The sequence below is a fragment of the Arvicanthis niloticus genome, chromosome 6 (genome assembly GCF_011762505.2).
Source record: "Arvicanthis niloticus isolate mArvNil1 chromosome 6, mArvNil1.pat.X, whole genome shotgun sequence".
Taxonomy (NCBI): domain Eukaryota; kingdom Metazoa; phylum Chordata; class Mammalia; order Rodentia; family Muridae; genus Arvicanthis; species Arvicanthis niloticus.
In genome coordinates, this window is record NC_047663.1 from 20,145,379 (window position 1) to 20,163,759 (window position 18,381).

Below are 18,381 nucleotides of genomic sequence, written 5' to 3' on the forward strand. Positions count from 1 at the left end.
AGAGCTTGTGGGGTGTACACTTTAGATAAGTGGGCCACATTTTAGATAAGGCATTTTGCCTCTAGAGAGTACTGCTAGGTGGGATAGACAGTTGGGGGAGCCTCTTCTGTCCTCTCATGTGCAAGCAGGACACTGTCTCTACCTTCAGTGACTAGTTTTTTTCTTTTTTCTCCCTGGCTTCTAAGGGGACTCAAATGCCTGACTGTAGGTGTGTCAAGGGGTTGCCCTTGAAGTGGAGACTGAAGGGAAGACACCTTTAAGGAACTGTATACCCATTCACTTTTGGAGGAAGTAGCTGTGCTTCCAAGAGCCTCTAGGGGGAGGAAGGAGGCTGAGAAACCACCACAGCTGGTCGACTGGTTGGCAGGGGAGAGTGGAGGGATGATAGCTGGCCTCTGCCTCCAGGGCTGCAGACACCAGAGTGGTGTCTCAGCAATGCAGTGTGTGTTCCTCCTTGCTCCCACCCACTCTCCAGCGACCTTCCCCTCCTCTGTATCTTTCACTTCCCCCTGGCCACAGTTTTGTCCTCAGCTTCAGCTCTTAGCCTCCAACCTGGGTCCTTATAGCCTGTGTCTCCTCCCTCTGACCATGTGCAGCCCTGCCACAATCACCAAGGTTACTTTCCTTAAAAAACATCTGCAGTTTGGCTCAGGCTCTTCCACATTGGTCCCAAATCCCCGGGCTGGCCCCACGCCCCACAGCATTCTCACCAGGGTCTTTGCCTTTCCCTGTCGTCTCAGTGGCTTGGAACCTCCTAACTCATCCATCCAAGGCAACCTGATGTGTGGTGTCCTTACAGTACCAGCTACTCAACTTCTAAAGGACGTCGGATGGGCTTCGTAAAGTAACCATGCCAGAGACATCACTGCCACGCTGGATGTGGGCTCCAGGGCAGGCCCTGGCATGGTCAGTCTTGACACAATGTTTAGGAGCACTTGGCTCATGGCAGGCTGGCCTCTCCTGAACATTGAATGAAGGTCCCTATTCTCTGCCAGAGCAAACACTCACCACCCACCCAAGTGGGTGGCAGCAACTTGGGCTTTTTCCGGCATTGCCCTCACCCTCTGTTCAGTCATTCTGTGCTTGGCCCCAGCTTCTTGGTGGTGTTCCAAGGAGGGGGATCCCAGATAAAGAGTGAGATCATGCCCAGTGAGGGTTTGAAGATTCTCAGAGAAAGGCACCTCTATGGACACAGCTGTGATTAACCCCACTGGAAGCCATGCCATGTTTTAATTGCCCTGCTGACGGCCTGGCTGAGCACCCACAGCCGAGTTCCCAGGGTTGGGAGTCTGGCAAAGCTGGGTGGGGCCAAGAGGGGCCAAAGTGGTGGGTGTCCCTTTATTCCCCCAGGCATCTAACCGACACAGCCTAACCTCTGCCCTGCTTTCTTGCCTCACAAGCCTGCAAGTGCTTACTACAGCTTTGTCCGTCAGAGATAACAGTGTATAGGTTTTGATGTTAGCTTCTGAGGCAGAGAAAGGAGGGTCCACCAGAGGCCACAAGTTAACTTGGAGGGATCAGTGCCAGGGGATCTGATGCTCAGTCTGCCTCCTAGGAGCTCAGACTGGGGTGCAGTGAAGCACCAAGGAACTAGGATATGAAAGTTTGGGCTTAGTTGAGATTGGGCAGGAGGGACCAGGGCTCAAGGTGACCAATTGCAAACACAAGGGGGTTTGGTTGGCACTACCACATAGATGGGCCTGGCCCAGGCCTAAGCTAGAGGCAGAGGGGGCGGGGCATGTGAAAGTGCAAGGCGCTGGGGAATCCTGTGCCACCCTGGCCTACAGCAGGAAGCCTTTTGGCCTGAGGCCCCCACAATCTGCAGCTCTAAAGCTGCCTGCTGCTCATCCATCAGCGTCATGGATCAGTCTCTCAGAGCTGTGCATGGAGGCTTTCACTGGCAGCTGTCAGTAGCAGCTGAGGCAGGGGAGGCTGCCAGCAGAACAGGCCTCTTCAACCTGCTTCCCTGGGATGGAGCAGAGGTTGAGAGCCTCAGAGTACAAGGCCCAAGATTCATGTCCCAGCACTGCCAAACAAGAACCAAGTGAGGATGGCATCTTACCAACAGATTTTTAAAGAGACATCTTACAAGAGAGATGGCTCAGCTGAGTCTTCACACCCACAGCAGGTGGCTCTCAAATCTCCTGTAACTTATGCTCCAGAGCCATGAGAAAGGGTCTCTCTCTGAACTTGCTCTATCTAGGCAAGCTAGCTAGCAGTGAAGTGCCCAGGGCTCTGTCTCTGCCCTGATGCCTAGGGTTATGGGTGGGTGTCATGCAGAGCTCTGACCAGGCTCTCATTTTACCCAACAAATCATTTCCCAGCCTTGTTTCTGTTTTTTTTTTTTTTTTTTTTTTTTTTTTTTTTTTTTTTGTCTTTTGTTGTATTCCTCTGGTACACACACACACACACACACACACACACACACACACACACAGAGGCACGCCTGCATCATATGAATAAAAGAATGAGTGGCTGGAGAGATGGCTCAGTTTTAAGAGCACTTGTTCTTCCAGAGGTCCTGGGTTCAAATCCATATGATGGCTCACAACTATTTGTAACTCTAGTCCCAAGGGATCTAAAACCCTCTTCTGGCCTCCAAGGGCACCAGGCCCAGAGCTGGTACACACACATACATGCAGGCAAATGACCCATACACATAAAAACAAAAAACAAACACACAAACAAACAAACAAAAAAAAAAAACAGAGAGGCAAAGGGGGAGGAGGGAGGGAGGGAGGGAGGGAAAAGTGCATACACATATTCTCTCTCCCTTACCCCCCTGGTGAATGCTGTCTGCCTGCTGAAGCATGGCTGCCCTGGCTAGGAGAGGATGAGAGGGTGGTGGAGGAGGTGTGGGATGGAGGCTGGCAGATGAGGGAGGGATGCTTTATTTCAGGCAGCTCACTGTCACCCTGTGGACACCTCTGTGTGGTTGTGGCTCCTTTGGGCTCCTCAGCTGCCAGGGGATTGAGGAACAAAGGGACAAGGAAATCAATCGGGGCCCAAGATGGGGGGGGGGGGGATATCCTGCTTTTCTTATTGGCCAGAGGGCTCCAAGGACAAGAGTGCTGGGGAGCACTTGCTCAGACTTCCAGAATGCCCATGCCAAAGAGAGTTGTCAAACAACGCAGCACGCTGTCTGGTCCATCACTGGGCATTCCAAGGTGGTCATGGGGAGGCATCAGACCATGGGCTTGAGTCGTCTCCAGCTGCACTGGCTTTCTCCCCCTTGGACGTGACCAGATGCACCTAGAGCTTGTCTGGGGGCAGAGAGGCTGCCAGCTCATGGTGGATGCCCTGTCTTGAGACAGCCCCAGCTGCTGGGCTCGCAGAAGAAGTCTTCAGGGAGCTCACTCAGGAGTCCGTCCAGGTCATCTGCAGAGGGAGGTGGACAGGGTAAATTCAGTGATAACCACAAGATCCCACAGAACTCAGCTCTGGAGCCTCTGCCCCTTAGGAGGGCCTGGACCTGGCTACACAGCCAGAAAGGTGGCTCCTCTGGGGCAGTCTGCCCATGCCAATGGGTCGGAGACTCTACCTTCCCTGGCTCCATACAGATACAACACACAACAGCAGGCAGAATACAAGCCCTGGGCCATTCCAGTAGGAATGGGGAGTCCCCTTCCTTCGGTGCTTCGGTGGCTTTTTTCCCTTCTGTTCAGAGGCTGTGTTGAGCAGGAAGGATTCTGGAGGCTCCCTACTGCAACTTTCTCAGAATAGGGGGCAGGTGTTAGGAGTGACAGTTCACCCACCTGGGTTGACAGTGGGAGAGAGCACCCCAACCCAGAGCCTGGGGAGTCCGGAAGAATGAAAGGAGCCAAGCAGAGTGCCACACACCTTTGATCCCAGCACTCAGATCTCTGAGTTCAAGGCCAGGGTATACAGAGTGAGTTCCAGGACAGCTAAGGATACACAGAGAAACCCTGTCTCCAAACAAATAAACAAACACAGCCCCCTACAAAAAAAAAAGAAAGAAAGAAAGAGAGAAAGAAAGGAAGAGAGAAAGAAAGAAAAAGAAATAGAAACGGAAAAAAAAATGGGGACTGAAAGGGGCCGTACTCAAGCTGGTCGATGGCCAAGTGGGTGGCTGCTCCAGGACCTATCTTGTAGAGGACTGAGTGTGACCTTCACACACATGCCATGGCAGGTCTGCCTTTTAACAGATAAAATAAAAAAGAAGAAAGAAAGAAATGGCTTCTGACCAGATCAGAGCTGTTAAATGTGGTGCTTCTGACAGGGAAGCTGGCTCTGCAGCTGCCCCCGGTGTCTGTGAGCAGCAGAGGTTACTCACTGTGCGTTCATTCTGCTCTGCAGCCCTTCCCAAGGCAGCTCAAGGTGGCTGCTGCGCTCAACCCCACTTTACTGAGTAAACTTTAAAGAGGTACAGCAGCTTGCCCCAGGTGAGCATACTTAGGCTCGACCTGCTGCCAAGTAGAATATGCCACTTCCAGGACAGTGTTGGGGGGCTGGAAGGCAGACTGTAAACTATACCCAAGAGCCCAGCTCCAGGCCTGGTGAGAACACTTCAGGGAAGGAAAGGAGCTGGCCGACTGGGAGCATTCACAATTTAATTAAGGTGACCCGCGAGCGCTGTGCTCAGGGCAGGTGGGGCTGTTATTTGCTTACAACAAGGAGAAAGTTGCCCAATGAGTTGGGCATGGCAGTGCTTGCCTTTCAGGCCAGCATTGGAGGCTGAGGCAAAGGGTTTGCTGTGAGTCTGACAGTGGCTTGGGCTGCACAGTGAGTACCGGGCCAGCTAGGACTACATAGAAGACTCTATCTCAAAAAACACACAAGATGTCTTGTGGAAGCTGGGCTATGACTAGCCAGCTGGAGAAAACCATCCGAGAGGAAGAGGAACAGCTGAAGGCTAGCCCCTCAGAAAACAGCAGGAATTTTATTTGTCTTCCACCCTGTAGAGCAGCGGTGTGAATGAACAGCCAACTCTCCACATTCGCTCTGTGGCCATCAGCAACTTCTGACAGCTATGGGGTCAGCAGCAGCAGGCTCAGTTATAAGGAGAGAGTGCAGGATCACAGACAACACAAGACACCCGCACAGGGGTCCTATGTAGGATATAAACAAACCAGCTTTGTGGTTCACACATTGGTGTACGGTGAACATGCTTGGTGTGAGGTCCCTGCCCATAATCTTCCTGCCTCCAGGCCGATTGGATTTCTGAAGTCAAAAACTAAGGAAGTGGCTGGGACTACGACAGCTCCACCTGAGAATGAGTGGCTCTTGGGCCTCCCAGGTTTGTGTCCCAATCCCCCTGGCCACAAGAATATATGGCTCCTTGGAGAGCCTCACAGGCAGTGTGGGAAATCTGCCTCCTTGATCTGCTCACAAGGACTTGAAATGGGACACAGACTGTGTCATGCACCCAGGGGTTGGTAATGCTCTCTCCTGTAGCTGGAGGTACCACCAGCAAATAGGGGAGCTACGGACCACACTGTGATCAGCGCAAGGGCTCCCACCTAGGTGTGCAGCCTTGCTGAAGGAGACAGCCTCTAGTTTTGGAAACATGCTATGTCAGTCTATACACGTACAGCAGGAGGCATAAGACAGAGCTGGGTGGAAGCAGTCTTGCTATGTGAGGCCAGAGGATGCCGAGGGTTGTGCCTTACCTGTCTCCGAGAGCTCTTCCTCGGGAGACCCAGTTGGGCTCTGTGCTGTTCCGAGGCCCCGTGTGGGCTCTGCAGCCTCATCAGGCTGGAGGCTTCCATGGGAGTTTCCCGGATCCTGTGGACAGTGGATCTGGTTACTAGTGCCTAACGCCCCTGAAATCCCTGGGGTGGGGGTGCCTCTACTAAGATGACCTCAAAGCTAGGGAGTCTCAAGACAAAGACAGAGGGAATAGGGCAGGGGGCCAGGGTCACCCAGGCCCAAGCTGACTGAGAAAGCTGAAACACCAAATACCCAAAACAGCAGACAACTAAACTAGAACAGACCCCTAGGCTGATCTTTCCAAATTCTGTCAGTGTCTACGTTTTAGGGATTCTGTATAACCACCACAGAGGGTACAGAGGCCATTCACTAGTGTGTTGAGGAACTAGCCTGGGATTAAAATAAGCTGCTATGACGCCTAGAGAGGAGGCTCAGTATTTAAGAGCACATGTTGTTCTTCCTGAGAATGCAGGTTCGATTCCCAGCACCCACATGGTGCTACAGAACCATCTATAACCCCAGGTCCAGGAGATTTGATGCTTTCTTCTTGCCTTCATGGGCACCAAGCACACACGTGGGGCATGTGAATACATGCAGGCAAAGTATGCACAACACTCACACATAAAAGAAAATGAATAAACTTTTAAACAAAGAAACCAACAAATCCCTCCATTTCAAAAAAAGAAGAAAAAACTTAAAAATGAAGGTTGTAGAGGTAGGTGACTGTGAAGGTCCCACAGGGTCCCCGGAGAGGGAGGAAGTGCTGGAAGATAATTACAGGTATGGTTCTACAGAGCCTGGAGGTCAGCAAGTCGAACAACTTGTTCTCAGATGGTGCACGAACAGGGGAAGGGACGGGGCTCGCTCAAGGTCACAGTAAAAATTAAGAGCTTGGATAAGACCCAGGAGTCCTGTCTTCCTCTAGGCCAGGTTTCTAAGGGTGGAGTGAGCAGATCAGGCCTGGGCTCTGCACTTGCCCCTATGGACCACCTGGGGTGATACCCAGTTCACACAGACACTAATGCAGCAGAGGCAGAGGCCAAGAGGGAAGTCTCACCTGACAGGCATTTGTATTCCCTGTTCTCTGCATTGCCACCTGGCGCAGATATGACCCTCTATCATTTTCTGCCACCACCCCCAGGGGGCCCTCACCCTGGTTCTCAAATAACTCCTAACTTCTCAGATGATCAAGCCTGCGATCAGACATTAGGGGATCACCAGGAAACCAGCTGCTCTTCTAGGTCCTGTTACTTAGCCGGCTGGCAGGCGGCTGGAGCAGGGGCAGCAGAGAGACTCCTGATCCATTTACTTCAGGGAAACTGTCCCCTTCACACCTTTGCCCCCAGGGATGAGGAAAGAAGAACTGAGAGAAACCAGACAGGGCAGCTCTGTCTGTCTCCATCTCTCCTGCCCCACTTACCTTGGGCAAAGGCTGAGGTGGCTTGAGGGAGTCCCCATCCCCAGAATCTAGACTGTAAATGTGGACCAGGTTGTTGGGTGTCACGTTCAGGTAGTGGTTTCTGAGGGAAGGAGAAAACACTCCAATCTGGAGTTAGGAAGGAAGGGGAGTCAATGTCTGGAGGGAACATGGTATTATTGGTTGCCCATCGGGTACCAACTTTCCTTTCACTTCCTGTTCTCAGCACCAAGCTCACCAGTCACTTCTACCTTAGCCTTGCTGCCACAACAGAACTACTTGCGACTTCAAATATAACTCTCCATCCCCATTTACCCATCAAGAGTGGAATGGCTCAACGGCCAGAGACCTGCTCTCAGCTCCAGCAATCCAGGACCTTGCTTCTCTTTTTGGTTGGCAATGGAGCGAGGGCAGCCTGTCACGCAAGGACAAACTGGGGTCAAGGGAGCTTCCCTACCTGCTTCAGCAACAGCACGGAGCCAGGCTTCAGCTCATTCTGGTGTGTCTCCAGAAGCACTCTGTGCACTGTTCCAAGCATCTCTCCTGTAAAAGTCACAAGGTCAAGCCATCTCCGGGTCAAGGATCTGAGTCCTTGTCAGGAAAGTGGGATGTTCATCTCTAGACCTCAATGGAGGTCACTCATAAGAAACACCCAGGACCCGCTCCTTACCTGTGGGGTCCTTAAAAACCACACTGGCATCCATCGTGCTCCGAGTCAGGGACTTGATCATCACTGCCATGTTGGGGACCTTGTGCCTGGGGAGCTGCTTGAGGGCTGCCTGCTTACAAGGAGAGGCACTGACTGAGCTAGCCATGCCTGAGTGTGACTCCCCTTGGCAACCAGGGCATGGTAATAGTCTTCCTTTTGGCAAAGGAAGGCAGCTGGAGGGACACCCTCTGCTCCCTGTAGAGGCCAGAGCTGGAAGGTCCTGTCTTCTCTCTTAGGTCTCTTTCCTTCTGTATGGGTTTTTGTGGCTGACGCCATCATGACAGGCCACAGGCAAGGATTTACTGATACATGCATCGAGAGTATCAACATGTATCTGTCCACGTGAGACCATCAGGGAGCTCAGGGTGGCAGCGTGGTTATCTCTGCCTCTCAGTCTGGTCCCTGCAAGTGCAGAGGCATACCCAATACTGTGCTCAAAACTATGGATGGCAGTGAGAACATACGACCCAAGGGACTTCAGCTGCCCTCCAGGGACAGGACAGGGTAAAAGGTGGCAGATAGTCTCTCCAGTGGTGGAGCAGGCAGTAGAGGCTCCCTCCTCAGGACCCTTACCTTACGCAGCACCATGACAATACTGTAGGTATGGAGAAAGCAGGTAGGGTCACGATCATCCAGGCCCAGAGCAGATTTCATGGTGAGCCAGGGCCCTCGCCCAAAATCTTCTTCCGTAGATCCCTGAGAACTGGTAACAATCTGGTACCACAGAGCAGAGGGAAAAGCCTGCATTAGTGGATCTAACTTGGGGAAAGACCCTTAACTGAGACAAGGCAGACAGGTGGGAGACAAACAGTGAATTCCCTGGGGTGGGGGATGGGGGAGTGGACGCCTCTCAGTTACTGTTACGAACAGAAAGTAGCACTGGAAACCTCGCTACATTCTGCATTTTTCACTAAGCAGCCAGAATAAAGGGTTTGTTTTCTTCCTTCCTTCCTTCCTTCCTTTTAAAAAAGATTTATTTATTTATTTATTTATTTATTTATTTATTTATTTATTTCATGTATGTGAGTATACTGTAGCTGTCTTCAGACACACCAGAAGAGGGCATCAGTTCCCATTACAGATGATTGTGAGCCATCAGGTGGTTGCTGGAATTGAACTCAGGACCTCTGGAAGAGCAGTCAGTGCTCTTAACTGCTAAGCCATCTCTCCAGCCCCTGTTTTCTTTTTCTAATCAGGTCCTAACTTTACTTACAATGAAGCAAAAGGCTATCCATCCTCTTATTTTAAAGATTTACTTATTTATTTAATGGGTATGTATGAGGGGCCGTGCATGTAAGCGCTCTGAAAGGCCGGAAGCGGGCAGTAGATGGCCTGCAGCTGGGGTGACAGGCTGGTGTGAGCCACTGGTGTGGGTGCTGGAAGCCCAACAAAGGTTCTGTAAAAGCAACAGGGCCCTTAACCCATGCATCTGACTGCCTGACATCTTAGGAGAGGGGCTCCGGGACATATTTATATTTACATCTGTAGGCTCACACAGCGCCTTCTCCATTTTGAATGCGGCCATGTTTTACTTGATGCTGCTGCCTTAAGCATTAGCTGCCCTACAGCAACAGCTCCTTCGCATGGCTCCAGACAGTCACTGCCAGGTCTGAAGTGCATGGGCAGCCCTGGGAGCTGCAGCAAAAAGAAATATGGCGAAAAGCAAAAGCAAAGGTGGCTCTGAAGAGTAAGTCAATTAGAGCACCAGGAGGGAGGGAAGCTGGCCCACCCACTGAAAGGGATCCTTCCCAGCTGGGCTCCCAGAGACTTGAGAGCATTCTCAAGATATCATAAGACTTATTACTCGTTCCTCCCTAAGGAAAGATGCAGCTAGCTGGGCCCATAGTTCTCAGATGCAAGAGAAGGCTGAGGCATGGCATCAGGACGTGCCTCATTCTGTGTCTACAAATGGCTGCCTGCCCCCCACTGCCGTCTCCACCTGCCCCTTGGTATAGGCCTAGCAGTATGAACTAAGACCTACCAGGACCAGGATGACCTTTGACCCTGGCTTTCAAATGCTGCCCAAGAGATGACGATTTACATAGAAGAAGTTACCTCAGTCTGGAATTTAGCCTGAGCACCGTGGGTCGGAGTCTGGGGTGTGGAAACCATGATCTCCTCCAGATTCTCCCCGCTGTGCTAAGAGGGGAGAGAAGGCGAGAGCCAGCTCAGCAGCTGTTATTTACAAGTACAGCGTCTTGTCTGGGTTACATAATGAGTTCAGGAAACTATCAGGGACAATTAGCACGCATTACACTGCCTCTAACGCAGTCTCAAGAGCCTCATTGGTAGCTTTAAAAAGACACTTTGGGGATCAGTTTGAGAACATAAGGAACCTGGAGCTGCCCCAAGAGCAAGGCCCAGAGCCACCTGAAGGGGGCAGCGACCCACACAGAGGATCTGTGCTGAGTGACCGAGCACTTTCCCAGATGCCCTTCGCAGGAAAGAGCAGACAACCCTTTGGGTTTCTCTTGAAGGGCCAGGGAGGAGCAAGCAACAGCACGATTGTCAAGCCCCTCACCAGGAAGGAAGATACCTACTGCAACCAGACCAAAACTGGTTTGAGGGACCTTATCCTTCCACCACCCCTACATCTAAATTCCTCAGGGCTGTCTCACTTCCAACCCCAGCCTCCTCATGTCCCCCCAACACCAGCCACCACACTGAAGTGTTCTGTGGTCTCTAAGCTCCTGCTTTCCCCATTGCTGGACCAACCCCCAAGCAGAGTCTCCATCCTCCCCTTTATCCTCCTGTCCATCTACCCAAAGCCATGAGCAAGGGCCAGGCAGAGTGTATCTGGGAGCCAGGTAAAGACCCCTTCCCACACTGCACCCTCTGCATAACCACTCCTCCTCTGCTTCTTCCCCTGCAATGCAAGCTTGTTCTCCAAACAAATTGCCCAGTCTCTACCTCTGGCTAATCCGAGTGAGAAAGCATTCCTGTCTAGGGCTAGCGGACAACAGACACTCAACACACCAAAGCAGCAAACTGTGCTCCTCAAGCGCGATCTCACAGGTGGGTTGTCAAGTACTTTTCCTGCCCACTTTTTACATTTTTTTTTAAGGTTTATTTTGGCTAACAGTGTATGCTTGATCATGATGGGGCAGTGGCAGCAGCCTGAAGCAGCCAGCCACATGGTATGCACCATGGGGAAGCTAGCTACAGCTCAGATACTTTATCCTTTTGAATTCAGTCCAGGGCCTGGCCCAGGGAAAGCTGCTTCCCACAGCTAATGTGCGCTTTCCTATGTCCATTAATCTAATAGCAAATCCCCGTGGGCATGGCCCTCTCCAACCCATCAGTGCTGGGACTGGGTCTCAGAGCTTGGCATCTGCTAGGTAAGTGCTCTACCTCTGAGCCACCCCCTCTTCCCTTCCCACTTCTGACTTCCATGTGTGCATGTATACAGGCATGTATGTATACATACACACATGTGGAGGCCAGAGGACAACCTCAGATACACTCTTATGGAGGCTTGAGGCACCATCTACCTTGTTTGGTTTTTTTTTTACTTTTTAGAATTATGTACTATTTTATTGTATAGCTGTTTTACCAGTATGTATGTATGTACCTGTGTTCACAGACGTCAGAACAGATGTCCGCTCCCCTGGGACTGGAGTTAAGAGATGGTTGTGAACCATCATGTGGAGGCTGGGAATTGAACCCAGTTCCTCTGGAAGAGCAAGTACTCTTAACTGCTGAGCCATCACTCTAGCCCCTCCTTTGTTTCTTGAGACAGAGTCTCACTGTCTTGGAGCTAACCCCTGTAAACTAGGCTGGTCAGTCAGTTTCCTCACCAGAGTTAGGATTACACGCATGTGTCACCATGCCTGAGCCATCTCTCCGGGCCCCATAGGTCCTTTCTCCCCACTCTTCTTGCCTGTCTTCTGACAGTGAAGATACTCTAAGACTAGACCACTGCTTCTTTCCCTGGATCTTAGAGCCCAGGAAAACCAGTCACTCACTTGGTGAGGCAGAACTCCTGCTGGACCAGGGAAACGGCGCGTTTTAGCTCGAATGGAGGGGCGGAATGGCTGCTGGGGTGTCCGGTTGGTAGCAGTGACAAGCTGTACCAGGTGGTTGGTGACTATAGGTGTCTGAAGAGCTGGCTGAGTAACTGGGGTGGAAGTACTTCTGGGGGTGCTGACAGGAGATTCAACAGAAGACACTGGGGCTCGGGATGGCAAGGGCCCCTGACAAAATGCTGCAGAGCTGCAGTGGGGACGTTGAGGTCCAGAAAAACGGGGTTTGCCACTTGACCATGATCTGGGAGACTGAAGTGGCTGACCAGGCACATAACTCTGTGGTCTGTTTTGGACGGTCCTTCCAGCTACTGGCAGATACTGAGGTGCAGGAACAGGGGAGCTCCTTTGATGGGAAGTAGAAACGCCTGAAGTAGCCAAGACAGGAAGGTTGCCTGTGGCTGTAGTAGGTCTTAAGGAAGGCCATGGAGTTCTACAATTTGGGACAATGGGCCCCTTCTGGAAAAATCCACTAGGCTCAGCCACTCGGGCTTTTTTCGCCAATACGGGATCCTCCCAGTGCTTGGCAGGCAGGATCTGGGGGGCCCCACTGTTAACTTCTAGCTCCAAGCCAGCTCCCTCGAGCTCCATGCTCGCCAGGGCCTTGTCAAACTCATCTTGATCAGGTGCTTCAAAGTCACCAATGCCCTGTTGATAGCTCTCAAAGATAAATCCAGAGTGTGTGGCTGAGGACTGGGGTCCTGATGACTCCTGGAACACTTTTGTTCCTGTCATTCTTTGCTGACTACCCGAGCTGCTGCTAGAAATTGAGACAGATCTCAGGGACACTGCTCCTGTGCAGGGTGGATCCTTGGCAGTCTCCAGCATGCTGGAAGTAGGGAGACAGAGTCCTGGGACTGACTGGTTGGCGGCAGGGTATGACTGCAATGGTCTTGAGGATTGTGCCTGCAGGGTCTCCTGTGGTCTGGAAGAGACAGGCCTCAGGCCCCTGGCATCCCCGGGCAGTGCACTAACAACGTGGTTCTCTGCACTCTCCAAAGCAGATAAGAAATCCTACAAAGAAACAGAAAGTGGGCCTCTGTGTCAGGGCTCTGTTTGTTCTTGAGACAACATCTCACACAGCTCGGACTGGCCTTGCTGAAGTTGCTATGTAGCTGAGGTGACCTTCAACTCTGGACCCCTCTGCCTCCCAAGTGATGGGATTACAGGCCCGTAGTATCACTATTGGGTTTGGCAGGGTCTTTGCATCTGGGAATTTAAAATTGCTTCCAAAAAAATAAAATAAAAACAAAACCTTCTACCTTAAGCATATAGTATGTATGTGTGCAGATACAGAAGAAACCAAGGCATGAGAGGCAATAATGACATCTCTCATCACTTACCACTCCTATGAGCCAGTGGGAAGCATTCGGAGGCTACATTTTCAGGTAGTCACTGGTTCTTCAGTCTCCAGGAGGAGGCTTACTGGGAAAGCATTCCAGGGCAACCAAGAAGCCAAAGGCACCCCACAAGGTCACAAACCTCTCTGAAGGAGACTGGCTAAGTTCAGTCAGGACTGTGGCCGCTATTCTGTTGGCCACGCACCATTGGTACAGTCCCTACCTCTGGCCATGCATATGCACACCCACAGTCTTCAGAAAGACAGAGAGCCCCTGGATCCAGCCAAATAGACACAGGTTAAATATAGCTTCTCGGGCAAGTTGAATTAAGTATGGATTGCATTGGGAAGCAAGGTGAGATTGACACCTTCAAGCTCAACAGACCTGTTCTGAGCATATTTTGAGTCAGAACTGCTGATTAAGTGACAAGAAGGTACTACCCACCACCCCCACCTCCACTGCTGCTCCCAATTGTTGGGCCAGAGAAAGGGTTTTCCTGCTTTAGACATTTATCAAGAATGCCACACTCCAGCAACAGCTAGGGCTACAACAGTAACTGATCGGAAGGGCAAGTTCCTGATCACCCAGAAGCCTGACCGTTCCCTTGCCTCCAGAGAGCTCACACTTAGCTGTAACATCCTTTGCCTTGGGTAGCAAGAAAGAGACCACAGTCTGCCATTTTTCAAGGAACAAAAGTGTGAAGAGTCAGAATCACTCAGTCAGATTCCATTATTACCCTGGCTAGGACCCAAGAGGGCCACTTTCCTAGTTCCTTCTCAGCTTCTACTGACACATTCCCCAAACTGGAAGTTAAAGACAGGGACATGTCTTGACAAACATCCACAATGAAGACGATGTGATGGCATCACATCACCCATCATCCCTGCAGTGAAGCCTGGGGGCAGGAGGACCGGGAGTTCAGTGACCTCAGCGACACAGCGATTTTGGGGTCAGCCCAGGCTAACCTAGAGACCCTGTCTCGTTAAAAACAAAACAGAATCTCTGTGAGTTTGAGGCCAGTCCAGTCTATAAAGTAGTCCCAGGACAGCTAGGGCTACACAGAAAAATCCTGCCTTGAAAAACCAGAAAAACAAAACCACCACAACAAAAACCCAAACCACAAAAACCAACCAATCAACCAACAAAACCCCAGAAAAAGTTGGTAACTGAATAATCTGTGACCACAAAGATCAAGTTGCTATATGACAAAACAGCAGACACCTGTAACTTCCCTGGGTGACAGGTGCACTCAGATATATTACTAGAACCTTAATGAATTCTTACAACGGCTCTATGTATAGGTACAGAATGGATGCAGACTATGAGACTTCTTGAGGCTGAAGAGATGGCTCACTGATTAAGTGCACTTACTACTGTCCCAGAGGACCTGAGATCAGATCCCAGTACTCATGTCCAGTGACCCACAACTGTCTGTTACTCCAGCTCCAGAAGATCTGTTAGATTCTTCTGGTTTCTATAGGCTTCCACATGAACATGTACACACACTCACATACACACATAATACATGCATAAAGTAAAAATTAAAAAAAAAAAAAACAAAAGAAAACAAAGATCTGTACTGGTCAAAACTAGGGCTAGGGCCTGCTTGAGCCTCCATCCCTACATCACTTGCTTAAGAGAGTAACTGAGAGGGCTGGAGAGATGGCTCAGAGGTTAAGAGCACTGACTGCTCTTCCAGAGGTCCTGAGTTCAATTCCCAGCACCTACATGGTGGTTCACAGCCATCTATAATAGTGTATCTGAAGGTTGCTACAATGTTACAATGTGCGCATATACATAAAACAACATAATTCTTTAAAAACTTATATAAATCAAATTACAAGAGAGAGACAGAATTTAGAAGCAAAAAGTGGCAAAAACTGGCTTCTGGGGCTAGAGAGATGGCTCAGCAATTAAGAGCACTGATTGCTCTTCCAGAGGTGAGAAAAGACTCTGGTTGGAAAAGGCCTAGGAAGGCCACAGAACAAAATGATTTGCCCTGGTTCCCACGTTAGTAAGTGACTTATTGAAGAAGTTCCTCTGCCAGAAATTCTCACTCAAGTGGCGCAGGGTAAGCCTTACACGAAGGTGATTGCCAAATGTTGACTTTGTGTCCCATTCGTTTCTTATCTTCTGAGAAGGAAGAGAGGAACACATGAGGCACAGCCATGTCCTTCATTCTAGAGAAGAGTCAGTGGGAGGCCAGAGGAGAAAGTGATCTATCTGCCTGGTTCACAGGCCAGTTGGTGCCCTTGGGTCTCATGCCACCCAGCTAACTGTGCAGTCTCCTCCCTGACTCTGGCTCTCTATAAACTCTCCTCTCCCCTCAGGCATGCTATTATAAAAGTGAATGAAATCACCCTCCAGACAGCTCCTAGGAAGGCCTTTATAATTAAAGACATGACAGTTACAATTAGGGACTGAATTTGGTTTTTGTTTTCTTTCTCTCTCTCTTTTTCTTTTTTGAGACAGGATCTCATAACGCCCAGAATAGCTTTGAATTCTCTATGCAGTTGAGGATGACCTTGAACTTATGATGCTTTTGCCTCTACCTGGCAAATGCTGGAATGACAGGTGCACCTTATGTAACTGGTTTTATTGAGAGCTTGGACATTGAGGTCACGGCTCCAAGATAAGCAGGAACCTGTACCCTCTTACCCACACTCCCAGCCGTATTGTTTTGTTTTGTTTGAGACCAGGGTCTCTCTACACAGCCCTCGCTGTCCTGAAACTCAGAGATTTGCCTGCCTCTGGCTCCCAAGTGCTGCCTACATTAAGGGCGTGCACCACCACACCTGGCTTATTTTATTTTTAAGACAGTTAAATATAGCCAGCGGTGGCATGCATGCCTTCAATCCCAGGACGCTGGGAGGCAAGAGACAGGTAAACATCTGTGAGGTCCAGGCCAGTCAGGTCTACAGAGTGAGTTCCAGGACAGCAAGGGTTACACAGAGAAACCCTGTGGTGAAAATATACAACAAACAGAGACAGTTAAATATACTGTTGTTGTTTAGACAAGTCTCTCTATATAGCCCATGCCAGTCTGGGGTTCCTATCTTCCGGCTTCGGCCTCTTACAAGGTACTGAAACTACAATCCAAGCAAACAACACCAGGTTGCTCTGCTCGCTGCTTACATTTATTTCTGATTTCAGCCTGAGATAGATTTAAAAAAAAAAAAAAAAAAAGACATGTCCATTGAAAGCAGCTTGCTGGGATTGCTCCAAAGGTTCTGAACTTGGCTGTCTCCATCTCAGGGCATCCTGTGCCACCCCAGGGTCACCAACAGTTCCCTACCTCATCTTCAAAGTCCTCTTCCACAGAAAACAACTTCTGAAAGCCACACGTCTGAAAAAGAAAACAAAGCACTTGAGGCCTGAGGAAAACCACCGCAGCCACATTCTGTATCCGTGCCATCTTTTCCTCCGGCTCTAAGGAGACTATCTCAAGTATACTGTCTTTCCGGTTTGTGTTTGGCTAGTACTGGAGGAGGAAAAAGAGAAGAAATCTGATTTAGTTAAAGATTATAAAATACTTTCCTGTTTAAAATTTATATATAAAAAAATCTATCTGAATTACTCCTAGAAAAGGGATGGGAAAGAGAGGAAACAAAGGCAGTTTTTCAGGGTCAGCACATGAGGCTCAAACAGCCCAAGCTGGCCTCAAACCATTATGTTGATAAAGGTAATTTTTAACTCTCATGTAAAATTTATTATTTTAGTGGGGATGGGGGAGCACCATAGCATTGGGTGTGGAGGTCAGAAGACAACTTGAGGGGAGTCAGTTTCTTCTATCACGTGGGTCCTAAGGATGGAACTCAGATGTCAGAGACAAAGGATCAGCTTTTACCTGCTCAGCCATTTCCCCAGCACCTAACCTTGAACTCTTGACCCTTTCCTTTCCCAAGGGATGGGATTACTTGCCTGCACCACCTCTGGAAACAGGCCTGAGTGTTTTGCAACAACATCTCAAAAGTTTTGTCCAACACAAGAAATGACCATAAATCCTGACATGGAGCACTTGTTCCTGAGAATCAAGCCAGTGATTTCTCTCTACAGAGGTCCAAAACCCAAAGGCTAAATTTCCAACTGGGTGTACTGTCCCAGTCTGTGGTTCTTTATGGACAGCAAGTTCAGCCAGGGCGGTCGTGGTAGCTCATCCCTTTAATCGAAGAACCTAAGACAGAACTTGTGAGTTCGAGGACGGCCTAATCTACATAGTGAGTTACATCATAGCCAGGGGCAAAAAGCTGGTTTCAAAGATCCCCTCCCCCCCAAAATCAGAGGAGGGGGAGGAAGAGGAAGGAGGGGAGAGTTGAATGTCAGTCACTCCAAGGGTCACAAGGGTTGGGGGCGATGATTCCAAAAGTCAGTGACTTTGGGCTCACAGGGATTGATGACTGATTTTCTGTCTGTAGGTCTGTCCGTAGGTCTGTCTGGGAAGGATCCTTTCACAAGGTCTCCTGCGCGTGCGCGCCCTTCCCAACTAGACCCTAGGTCTGCAGGCTACACCCAGTGTCTACCACACAGATCCCGTTCTAGCAGATTCGGCGAGCCCGGAACCCAACCCGGAGTCTGGCTTCCCGGCAGCTGGAACGCCCCACCCTCCCACCCCCGGTGGCGTAGACGCCGTATTACCATGACGACAGTCCGTGGGCTCGGGCCGGAGGATTGGCCCGGCAGTATCAGACTCAAGGGGTTCACCTCCAACTCGACCCAGATGTAAAGTGGGGAACCGTGCCCGACCGTATCCCCAGAGCAGCGTCAGAGAGAAGCGTCTTTAAGACCGCAGAGAAAGCTGGGAGAGGGTCGCCTAAGAATGTGCGCTCAGAGCGGCTTTCGAAGCCGCCGCCATAACAGTAGCTCCACCCTCTTAAAGGGAAGGCCCCAATTTATCCTGCCGACACAAAGTCCTTCTCCCTCGGGCCTTCCGCCTCAACCTTAAAGGGAAAATCAAAAGACTCTTGGTCGCCCCCAAGCGGTCCCTCGAGTCCAGCCGGCTGCCACGTTCTGGTTGAAAAGGAGGTTGGGGAAATCTTGGACGCCTTATTCTCCCTTCTTTTTTGTTGCGCATACTAGTGACTGGTGATTTGAGAGTGATTTCATCCTCACCAGAACCCAGCGGATCATGTAGCCCTAGGCTGACCTCAAACTCACTTTGTAGCCGAAAATAACCTTCACTCCTGCTTTTTCTTCCTCTACTTCCCAATCGCTGGGATTATAAGC

At 50.3% G+C, this 18,381-nt stretch overlaps 1 protein-coding gene across 1 annotated transcript; it reads right to left on the minus strand.

The window, feature by feature from the left end:
* Window positions 1-2,873: 2,873 nt before the first annotated feature.
* Window positions 2,874-18,036, minus strand: Hrob (homologous recombination factor with OB-fold). The gene is made up of 10 exons (XM_034506663.2): window positions 17,794-18,036; window positions 16,454-16,504; window positions 11,762-12,832; window positions 9,852-9,935; window positions 8,370-8,510; window positions 7,758-7,866; window positions 7,545-7,630; window positions 7,091-7,216; window positions 5,631-5,745; window positions 2,874-3,378 (listed from the first exon to the last, which is right to left on the minus strand). Exons 1-10 carry the CDS (start codon window positions 17,794-17,796, stop codon window positions 3,287-3,289), a joined length of 1,878 nt encoding a protein of 625 aa, XP_034362554.1. The 5' UTR covers window positions 17,797-18,036; the 3' UTR covers window positions 2,874-3,286.
* Window positions 18,037-18,381: the final 345 nt, after the last annotated feature.

What these genes read in the sequence shown, in the direction of transcription:
- Hrob (XM_034506663.2), bottom strand. An exon ending in AAGAGGACTTTGAAGATGAG is followed by an intron (nt 12,833 to 16,453) that starts GTAGGGAACTGT and finishes GTTTCTTTGTAG; the next exon opens with GATTTCTTATCTGCTTTGGA. An exon ending in GGTTTTTAAGGACCCCACAG is followed by an intron (nt 7,631 to 7,757) that starts GTAAGGAGCGGG and finishes TGACTTTTACAG; the next exon opens with GAGAGATGCTTGGAACAGTG.